Genomic DNA, 12,259 nt, shown 5'->3' with positions numbered 1-12,259 from the left:
TATCGACAAAAGGTTAGTTAACTCGACTTAACCCCGTCACTATAACCTTATCGACAAAAGAATAATTAACTCGACATAACCCCGTCACTATAACCTTATCGACAAAAGGTTAAATAACTTGACTTTAACCGCATCATTATAACCTTATCGACAAAATGGTAGTTAACTCTACATAACCCCGTCACTATAACCTTATCGACAAAAGGTTAGTTAACTCGACTTAACCCCGTCACTATAACCTTATCGACAAAAGGTTAATTAACTCGACTTAAACCGCATCACTATAACCTTATCGACAAAAGGTTAGTTAACTCGACATAACCCCGTCACTATAACCTTATCGACAAAAGGTTAGTTAACTCGACATAACCCCGTCACTATAACCTTATCGACAAAAGGTTAGTTAACTCGACTTTAACCCCGTCACTATAACCTTATCGACAAAAGGTTAGTTAACTCGACATAACCCCGTCACTATAACCGTATCGACAAAAGGTAAATTAACTTGACTCTAACCGCATCATTTTAACCTTATCGACAAAAGGTTAGTTAATTCGACATAACCCCGTCACTATAACCGTATCGACAAAAGGTTAATTAACTTGACTTTAACCGCATCATTATAACCTTATCGACAAAAGGTTAGTTATATAGACATAACCCCGTCACTATAACCTTATCGACAAAAAGTTAGCTAACTCGACATAATATCGTCACTATAATCTATCGACAAAAGGTTAATTAACTCGACATAACCCTGTCACTATAACCTTATCGACAAAAGGTTAATTAACTCGACATAACCCCGTCACTATAACCTTATCGACAAAAGGTTAATTAACTCGACATAACCCCGTCACTATAACCTTATCGAAAAAAAGGTTAGTTAACTCGACATAACCCCGTCACTATAACCTTATCGACAAAACGTTAGTTAACTCGACTAACCCCGTCACTAACCAAAACAATGCGTTATTAAATTAACTCGACTTGACTTTGAATTTAAATGAATCAGTCACTGAATTAACTCGCGACAGTTGTCACAAGTTTACACAATTTTTTTGTTTTACTAAACTAACTTGTCTGGCTGCACTAACTTCACTGTGTTAAACGTTCTAAATATGTTCTACTATATCATGTCTAATAACTCAATTAAATGCTAAACAGCGTCACTTAGTCAACTTGGTTTATACCAGATTTTGACTATGAGGAGTTAACCGCGATATTAAAAAAAGGTGCGCTATTCAAATGACTCAGTCTTTTCTCAATAATCTAATTTAAACAATGCTAATAGGTCTACTCGTCTATAAGCTAAATGAAAATTTATGGAAACCATAATAACTAGAAACAATGCTATTATTTTTTATTAATAACATTTTAAGAAGCACGACTGAGAATCATTAGAAATTTTTTGAATGAAAGTTGCATATAAGCTATGCATGTTTAAAATTACTACAGTAAAACACGTTTATTACGAACATGCTTACAACGAATTCATGGTTATAAGGTTTAGTTTTCATTCTCTTTCGAGGTTCCTATAACATATATACCTGTAGTTTGTGTGTAACGAACTATACATATCACGAAGTAAATTCGTTGGTCCGTAGGGGTTCGTTTTAACCGTGTTTTACTGTATATACACTATTAAAGACGAAATATCAATGGTACTAACCTTGGCGCAACATGACGAGTTCGGATCCTGAAGGAAGTTCCAAACTTTTGCCCTACTTCTTTTCCAACAGCTGGAGCTCTTTCGGTCTTCCTCGAGCTCTTTCAATGTCGTTGATCGCTTTCTGTCATATTCCAATTTTTCTAACGACTGGTTTTGCGTTTTCCATGTGTTGTAAGGTTGCCAACAGCAACGCTCAATGTCCATTTCCTGCACACCCCAATATTCGAACTCTCGTTGGAGAGCGGGGCCACACAAATAAGTTGGTAAATGGAGCTCTCCAGTTCGGAGGTAATTAAGTATCACACTAAATGCCTGAGGATCTCTGTCGAAGAAGAAGTCTCCTTTGCTTTCCCTATAATGTTTCATCATTTCACTATCTCGAGCTAACTTGCATGTTTTTAACCTTTTCAGTGTGGTTTTGAGCGTCTCAAACACTTGGCCTCCAACATTTAATATCACAGTTTCGCGGACTTTGTATTTACGAGTCCCAGTACTTGGGCATCGACAAACTTCCTGTAATTCTACATTGTCTAGGTTAACACGACTCCTGTTTTTGAGAATCCCACCACCGCCACCACCTCCGACTACTATGGCCGCACTGACCGCCATTTTGTCGTCTGGCTTCCCTTCCAACGGTAGGCAGTTCCCATTTACTCGCTCCTCACTGTCGCTAATTGCCACTTTTCGCCGGTTACATTTCACACATACATCGTTACTGTTGGAGTCGTCTTCGTCAGAGTCTGTCATTGTTGCAAGCGACCTCAGCTGACCAATGGATGAAGACTTCCGGCGTTTGTCCGGGTCACGTGGCAGCTGGGGAAGCGAGGTTCGTCTGGCCTGATAGGAAGATACAGAGGAAACATAAGCCATGCTTTATAGGTATTAACGATCACACAGGTAAGTTCACCTGTATGTGTCAAAGAGATGATATTATGAATGGGTGGGGTTCATAGCTGAATCCCACAAACCTCTACAACGCCAGGTTTCGCGACAGTTAGTCGTGACGCTACTGACTGCCGTGGTGTATCAGAGAGGTATGGCCAGTTGTAGACCTACGATCTACTTATTTTGGCCAGGACTTTGTGAGAACATACCAATGGATCTGCTATATATTATGACCCTGACAGACATACCTGTGCTATAGAACAATAATAAACGTCACACACAATCACACAGCACGTGGCAGAACAAACAAGCTCGTCATAAACCACCCCATCACACCACACCATGTACTTTTGTACCACCGCACCCAACCCAGAATGTTTCATTTCAAATCGTTTACCAACATCAACAAGCATGATAAATAGTAACATTCCATTGTTACATGTGTTTTATGTATAACTCCAAAACTTCGAATGTCTTTGGTTTTTTGTGTTTAATTACATAAGAGCATTGAGATCTAACGCCTTTATGAAACACTTGGCCCTTTTATAATCCCACGATTAAGGAATTGGATTAAGGTGTCAAAAAATATTACGAATTACATGAACATTCTAAATATTATATAAGGATTACCTAATACCGATTGGTAAACCTAGGAGTCCATAGTGCTTGACCTTCGCGCTCATGCTATACTTGACCAAGACCGATATAAAAGAAATTTGCAACTGATCGAGATTACTTTGAAACGGATTTTGTATTCTTTAGTTCATAACATTTGTTCGGAGAGTAGCTATTTGGCGGTGAGATTTTGTTAGCTCTATAACATGTACGTTTTCTTACTTTTGTGATACGTTCCTATACAAATTATAGTACAGTAGTTGACTTAAAGATGCTCCACCGCCGACAGAGCATAAATGATATCCATCATTTGAACAATAATTGGTGTTGAATCGTGTATTTATATGTCTAATTAACACAAAAACATATATAAAATAATTTGTTTTGCCTTTGGTCCATGCACAATCAGTAGTTCATTCCATATAGGATATAGTGTGCCACGGATTTTTTTTGGGATGCAATTAATTATTTTTTGTAATTTTAACTTGAAGTAAAATGAGAAGCTCAAACTTTTCAATTGTGGTAATGGTGTAAAGTTAGTAACTTTTGTAACTGATGATAAGTAATAAATCGTCTGCTCTTGTTTTTGATAGTGAAAATACCATTTGTCAACAGTGGGGCATCTTTAAGAAAAATTGATAACACTGGGACTTCGTTACTACAATTATCGCAAATTTTGTAATATTGCCATTGATATTTCTTTTTCTCACCCTTTCTCTTCTTCCCTCTTCCTCCATCTTACTTTAACTTAGTTAATATATATATATGATAGGTATTGTATATAACTGTGAAGTCTATCAATATAAATATTGTATTATTTAGGAACGAAAAAAGTGTTTTAACCCGTTGGAAAAACACTTTAAAGTTAATTTTGCTCTGCAAAACAACACATGCTATACACACACTATACTATCTTCTAGACAGCACTCGTAACCCAGCGTAAATTTCTAACCTCGCCTCGCCAACAAAAACATTTGCACGTGTGAATATAATTAAGCACGCGAGTAACTATACACCTGTCACAGGTAAGGTGTATTAAGGTTCTTAAGTATATTTACTATTTCTGAGTTTCTTACATGAAAGTGAGACAGCGAAACACATGTTAAAGTATTAGGCCATGGGCTAGGAGGGTCCCACATGCACCCCCCCCAAACCTCCGAACCAATATTTTTCTGAACCCTTATGACCCACTGATCACAAATCAAAATGTTAACATTGCATAAGTTGGGATGAACTTCCGGTTATGACGTCATCAAGATGGCCGCCATCTCGAATTTCACTAAAAATTGAAAAATAGTCATAACATTAACATTTTGCAACCGAAGTAGACAAATGAGGTATCAAAATGACCACAATAGAACACCGATTACATATCAGGACCAAATAATCCAATATATGTAGTGATTTCTACGCAGGAAATGAAAAAATCGGATTTTAAGCTCAAAAATGGTGATTTTTCAGCAAATTTTTCATATTTTGCTTGACACAGCAAAAATGTTTCCCAACAGCAAACTATTATTTCTAATGAGTTTTTTGACCACTTGTCAATCAGTTTAAGCAACAAAAACAACAAAAACCAATGTTAACATTTTATAAGTTCCGGTCATGACGTCATCAAGATGGCCACCATCTCGAATTTCACTGAAAAATGAAAAATAGTCATAACATTGACATTTTTCAACCGAAGTAGACAAATGAGGTATCAAAATGACCACAGACCACAACAACAACAAAATTATATAGAAATGCAAAAGGAATTGTAATACCATCATTTGGTTTACAAAACATCACCGTAAGCGTCATATGATTGTTATTTTTTTCCAAACCGCTAGCACTACAGTTTCCTGGTGTCTTGGAATTTCCTGAATATAACATTGGCTATTGACGATTGATATCTAAACAAATTTGAATTTTAAGTTGGCCGAATATCTAAGTGGGACTTCAAAATAATCCATTTTCATGTTCAAAATTTTGTAGACTAGTAGCCTCTCAAACTGAATTATTACAGCAAAACGCTAACTAATAGCTTAAGGGTATCAAATTAAAGTTCCGTAAATACCATGACACTTTTCGAAACATGTTGTGTCTTTTAGAATGAGCACATCCATTGTTTAATTCCTGTGTATAACGCAAGGAAATGTAAGATGGTAACTACAGTGTCACATATTTCTTTCACTAGTTCTTAATGCTAATCATTTTCGTCGTGCGTGCTTTCTCGCCAGAGTGTCGTCTTCGACCTCGGTGACCTGATGTGACATTACATTACCGGGTTACCATCGTGGTTCTAACTTGTCAACTGTCCATGGTCAGAGTTAACATCGGAAACATCGGATTCAGGGATGTGGGAGCTCTTCCTGTTTCCAACCTAGTTTCACTTAGATTCACATATCGTATAGATGTTCCAGACTTCCCCGGCATGATGGAAAAGACACCAGATCAACATTTGCGGAGGGTTGAGTTGGTTCTCCTTAATTCGTATGAAGCACAAATCCTCATTCTTGTGAACCTCAGTGACCATAGGTGGCACAGGTGGATTCTTTGAGGTCATGAATGAGGTCTGCAGTGACGTTTCACTCTTTGCCAAGTCTGGAAAGCACTTTAGAGAACTTTTTACGGGAGAGTCTTCAATGGTCTCTTTGCGCATACACCAGATGTGACACAACCAGCACCTTCAAGGGAGTGGGAAAAGTCAGACCAATGAAAAACATTTAACATTTATGCCCTCGTTAATGACCTCGATGATATCACCTGTGCCATTTATGGTTGCACGAGGGTCCACAAGATTGATGAATAGTACTTCATACGAATTATGGAGCTATGTGCTAAGGAGAACCAATTCCACCATTGGAAGAAATGTGAATCTGAAAGAGATCCCACATCCCTGAACCTGTTGTTCCTGATATGAACTCTGGCCATGGATGGGTCATAAAAGACGCTCTGGCTTTCGAGGAATTGGATACTGATATCTCGAGTACTCTGATTCGGACTGCATGTACCAGCTACCAGATATGCCGAGTCTCTTCAGTGGATAGGTCAGTGAGGCGAGAAAGCACGCACAATGATAATGGTTATCATTGAGAACCAGTTAAAGACATATTAGTGACATTGTAGTAACCATCTGACATTTTGCTTAAGCTATGCATAGGAAATAAACAATGAATCTGCTCATTTTCAAAGACACAAACGCTTTGGGAACTGTTAATGATATTAACCGAAACACAGGCTTAGCTTAGGTTACATTTGTTACGCTATCAGTAGGTGTTGTGCTGTAATAATTATTTTTGAGACGCTGCTAATCTACAAAATTTTGGAGTATAACAATAATTCTTTTTTTGCATTTCTATATATTTTTGTATTTGTTTTTGTTTTTACTGATTGAAAGGAGTTTAAATAACTGATTACGAGTAATAATTTGTTGTTGGGAAACATTTTTGCTGCGTCAAGCCAAGCATGAAAAATTTGCCGAAAAATCACCATTTTTGAGCTTAAAAGCTTATTTTTTCATGTCTTCCGTACAAATCACTACAAATATTGGATTATTTGGTCCTGATAAGTATTTGTCGTTCTATTGTGGTCATTTTGATACCACATTTGTCTACTTTAATTGAAAAATATCAGTGTTTTGACTTTTCTTCATTTTTTAGTGAAATTCGAGATGGTGACCATCTTGATGACGTCATAACCGGAACCTGTACAATGTTAACATTGGTTTTTATTGTTGTTGTTGTTTAAACTTATTGATAAGTGGTTAAAAAACTTACTAGAAATAATAGTTTGCTGTTGGGAAACATTTTTGCTGCGTCAAGCAAAATATGAAAAATTTGCTGAAAAAATCACCATTTTTGAGCTTAAAATCCAATTTTTTCATTTCCTGCGTAGAAATCACTACATATATTGGATTATTTGGTCCTGATATGTATTCATTGTTCAATTGTGGTCATTTTGATACCTCATTTGTCTACTTCGGTTGAAAAATGTTAATGTTATGACTATTTTTCAATTTTTAGTGAAATTCGAGATGGCGGCCATCTTGATGACGTCATAACCGGAAGTTCATCCCAACTTATGCAATGTTAACATTTTGATTTGTGATCAGTGGGTCATAAGGGTTCAGAAAAATATTGGTTCGGAGGTTTGGGGGGGGGGGGGTGCATGTGGGACCCTCCTAGCCCATGGCCTATATAGGAAAACATAGACAGTTCTAGGGAAGCATGCTTTCAAAGTTCAAATGCTATTGCATTGGCGTCGCGCGAAGAATTTTTAAAAAATAAACTTTTGTGTAAATATGTTTTAGATAAACTTTGGGAATATAATAAAAGCAACATTCTGCAACAATATGCAAAGTAGAAGTGCATGTGTTCGGCATACAACAAAAATCGAAAATGTTCAAATAAATATTAGCAATAATAACATATCTGTATCTGTAGATAGTTTATGTCACTAAGGTATTTCGATGTCATAACACACCTTTATGTTTTGTTTATGTAAATATGAATAGTTCAAAGTGTGATTGTATCTATTGCAGCATTATCTTTTGTTGTCATGGGAACGGGCGTGATAATTCTTTATAATGGTTTAGTCTGCTGAGCGAGCGATAATGCGCATGGTATTTTGTATGACGTAAACTTGCGTGAACCGGTTGTATTATATACATGCGCACACGCGATATATGCGCCATAATGTCATGTATCGTGACGTATTACACAAACTATGTCATGTATCGTGACGTACTACACACTTCTTTATATAGTTAGTGTAGACAAAAATATCACATATGACGTAATACACAGGAAAATCTAAGTACATAAAAGTGACGATGTGCACAGTACTTCATATAATATATATCACATGTGACGTACTTCACACATCTATATATTGTAAAATGTTATAACATGACAAGAAACTGTCGATTGATTGATTAATTAGCTGATTGATTATAATTGACGTGATTAATATATCATAGTTTATCTGTGACGCACAGCTAAGAATTTTTCGTGTTTTACATCGAAAAGTTTGCGTTATGGTTTAAATATGTGAAGTATAAACATAAAAATGTACATTTAAAGAAGGATAACATCAAAAAACAAAAACTTTGGCTGTATACTATAAAATAACATGACTGCTCTTGAAAAAATCGTTTGATGCCTTGTGACGTCACCGATCGATCGACGTATTACTCAGATAAATGAAATGCGGTGAATGTTATTGATGGGTATCATGTACATATTATAATGGTAACAAACATTAGGACACAGATAATTAATATTGGCATAGTAAGCAATTACACTGTTTAAACCAGGTTAGTGGTATACCAGTGTATATGTTTATCTAATATTGTATATGGATACTCGCGCACAGACCGGGCACAGATCGATAACATAAAAGTAAATATTAGGCATAATGTGATTTGAATTATTAATGATGAAAGAAATATCATAAAACTGGTCTGAGTTATTACGGCATACAATGTATCAGCCGCATTGCAATGGATAAAACAAAATATGTACAAGACATAAGAGCCGCTATAAATTTACAAAATCTCTTCAGTGATAATAAATTTTGTTTTACGCCCTATTAACAGGTGAGGTCATTTAAAAATGTACCGGTTTGAAGAGGTTAAGGCCAGAGTACCAGGGGATTCCACCGAACAACCGCTCAATATCTTTATAGCAACATAGCTAGCTTTGGAATTCGAATATGTCTAATAGTTGGAAAGCTAATGGTAATATCAACGTCTCAACCCTTGCGGTTGTCATTATGACAAGGGCAATAACTGCTGATGGAGGGAGATAACTCATAACTATTTCATGATTTTTTTTATGTCATATACATTATCAATATCTAATAAGCAACATGTAAATGTTTCTAAAACTAACTAACTAAACTACAGTGAAACCTGCCTTATCAACCACCTCTGTATAAAGACCACCTTTGTATAAAAAACCACCTCTGTATAGAGACCACCTCTGTAAGCAACCACATCTGTACAAAGACCACCTCTGTGTAAAGACCACCTCTGTATAAAGACCACTTCTATATAAAGACCACCTCTGTATAAAGACCACCTCTGTATAAAGACCACCTCTGTATAAAGACCACCTGCTTATTAAAACTACTTTGGTTTAATAGGGTCCCAAATGGTTATCTGTAACACAAATGGACAATTGGCTATAGAGAGTCTCCTGTTCCCTGGATGGTCTTTATAGACAGGTGCGACTGTAATTGAAGATTTAAATAAGATTGGTACTACCTCCATCCAACAATGTCTACTACGCACGTTGTCCCAAAGCAGTATACTCTATAGGCACATGGCACACAAAATTTAGAAATCATCTAAAGTATGTCCATACTGTCTGCCATTTAAAGCGACCTCTTATTTCTTCACTTAGATTAAAAATCGCATGTAGTTCTATACAGTTTCGGATTAGTAAAAAAACCCACTGACCACATGGACCTTGGATTCAACAGTTTGCATGTGTTTAAAACCCATCCTATAGTGTCCATATCAAGAAATTACTAAAACAGTAACTAATTCCCAGTCCCCTGTGCCATGGACAGCAACCAATGTACAAGTTCATGTGTAAAATACTAGTTTCACAGAGAAAATATTGACCAAACAAAATATGATATGTACTGTACTGTATTGCAATTCTTTACATATTTTTTCTACGAGAATAAAATATTGTCATCGTCATTGTCATTGTCAGGTGTTGACAAAAGAAGTCCTACTTATTCTTCCGTTTTATCATTTTTGTATACGGGACTTGAGTCGATGCAAAATGCCAATACAAGAAGAACGACAGAATAACGGACTAACAAAAGAATAGATAACTTACTAAAAATCCGGAATTTTCGGAACCTTGATCCAGAAGTTCTGTGCCTTCATCACAACAACATTTGTACAAGGCCTTGAACGGATCATTTCTTTTGAGGAAAGAAGTACGTCTCTTATTAGTCGTCATCGTTTCTTGTCTGGGTACAAAATGGTCGACTACTCATATATATATACAAGGTGGGTATATTATGAAGGGACACTAAATTCAATTATGGACAGGTGAGACTATATAAGTGAGCAATTCCGTAATATTTAATTAATATTTACGTCAGTACTCTAAACAATACCATATAGGTGAAAAATCTGCACGTGTCAATGTCAGGTAGTGGCCAGTTACTGCACATGACTCAGATGATCTATATTTAGATAATTAACAAGACATATTACATCTTCATTAGGTGAAAGGTCATAAAGCCGAGTTACAATGCCCAGATTGGAACGTAAATTCTGTTAATTATTAAGAATCCGGAAAATCTGGCACGGATTCTTAACCTTGGGTCCATATTTAGATGATACATTAATTATGCTTGCTTATGATTAAAGGTATATGATTCAAGTCTATCATGAAAACACAGATTGGAATTTAACGAAATGCATTTATATAACCGTTGGCAAAATATATGTGCTTAGATATATATATCATGTGTAAGAAAGGTTAAATTTCAGCTGTAAAAGAAAGCCACGATCTCTAACTTGTAATTTGAAAACATTTATCAGCAGGGTTACTTCCCTTGTTAGCTTGTCAGACGACGAGGGTCGAAAATGGCAATGGTGGGTACATGTAGCGGTAAACGATCAGACTGGGAGCGGTAAACGATCAGACTGGGAGATTCAACTACACCGTTGCCCCGTTGACCGACATATACTATATATCATTTTTTTCTTACACAGACTTTATGCTTCCGAAGCTAGCTCGTGCAGCCTCTGAGTCACGTACCAACTAACCCTTACCGAGCCAATGTGGCCGACTGACACGCATTACACGTGCATTCCATTATTTTGGAAGCTTATCTCTCTATAAAACATCACTCCCCCGCCAAAGTACCTTGAGAGACCAGACTTCTGAAAACGAGGCCAAGGTCAAGGTGGAAGAGTGTATGAAATGTAAACTAACCCGCCGCAATGTTTTTATGTTGTATTTTATAACTGCAACACGTATACAAATAATTGATACAGCAAAAACAAACGTGTTTTTGATAAAACAAGAAATATTAAAGCCATAAAATTAATTATTTTGCCTGGGCCTAGTTATAAAATGTTAGCTAGAGCAATACGTATATATTTCCTTTGAATGAAGGAAGACATACCAGTTTTAGTAATGCTGTATCATCTGTGACTACTTTGTTACATAGATATGGGAATATGTGGATAATATCAAAAATTAATTCCAGGGCATTGATTTTTTTTTTTTTTTTTTTGAAAACTTGCAACATACATGTATTTTCAATCATTAAAGCAATGACAAATGTATCAATACAGTGATATTGACATTTGAAGACTACGGGGCTAATGAACGCTATAAATAGATACATCAAAAACCTTGTAGCATACGTAAACCACCAAAAGACGATCTGCCGTGCAACGCTCTTTTTGATATCTTACCCATTATCTACGCTGGGGTGTTTTTTGCCTTAAAGAGCTAGTTATATGCGACAATTTGGTTCGTTCTTTTTGATTTCTCAGAGTTATCTCCCTTCTTTTCGACGACAGCACAATCGGATCCCCTCGGAGAAATTTCCGGTAATCTTCGGAAATCCGAATATTGACGGAAATTACCCCCAGATGTCGCGATTGAACGACAGCATATCGAAATCGCAAAATTTCCGGCAATCTTCGAATAAGACGATAATTTCCGAAGATTGACGGAAGTTTGTCCATATATTACGATTAGGTTGTATAGCACTTTATATAGCTCACCAGTCGATTGGTCAAATAAATCTCGTACCCGGAAACGAATTATACGTGACGGTAGGTTAAACCACTCAGCTCATTGGCCAAATACCCTTTGTTGTTGATATATACGTTTGGTTAATGCACAGGCGTTTGGCTCTATAGACATTTTTCTCTCTATAATACTGTGTCAGTATTACATATATAGAGAGAAAAATGTATAAAGAGACAAACGCCTGTGGTTGGTGTTTACATTTGTGTACCAAAACGAGACTAATTGGATTGCCCGTCTAATTGGATAAAGGTGACGTCACACGATAATGCACCATTGATTATTCAATGGTATTTGATGTTGTCCGAAA

General features: G+C 36.4%; 1 protein-coding gene across 5 annotated transcripts in view; it reads right to left on the bottom strand.

The window, feature by feature from the left end:
* The window catches only part of LOC138331406 (potassium voltage-gated channel protein Shaw-like), a 42,370-nt gene that overhangs the window by 8,438 nt on the left and 21,673 nt on the right, over positions 1-12,259 (bottom strand). For all 5 annotated transcript variants that reach the window (XM_069278999.1, XM_069279000.1, XM_069279001.1 and 2 more), the window contains exon 2: positions 1,673-2,509. In XM_069278999.1, the coding sequence (XP_069135100.1) occupies positions 1,673-2,509 (837 nt within the window). The remainder of the gene's footprint in view (positions 1-1,672; positions 2,510-12,259) is intronic.

Source organism: Argopecten irradians, chromosome 9, assembly GCF_041381155.1.
Source record: "Argopecten irradians isolate NY chromosome 9, Ai_NY, whole genome shotgun sequence".
Taxonomy (NCBI): domain Eukaryota; kingdom Metazoa; phylum Mollusca; class Bivalvia; order Pectinida; family Pectinidae; genus Argopecten; species Argopecten irradians.
The sequence above is the reverse complement of the archived record's forward strand: the minus strand, read 5'-3'. Positions and strand labels throughout refer to the sequence as shown.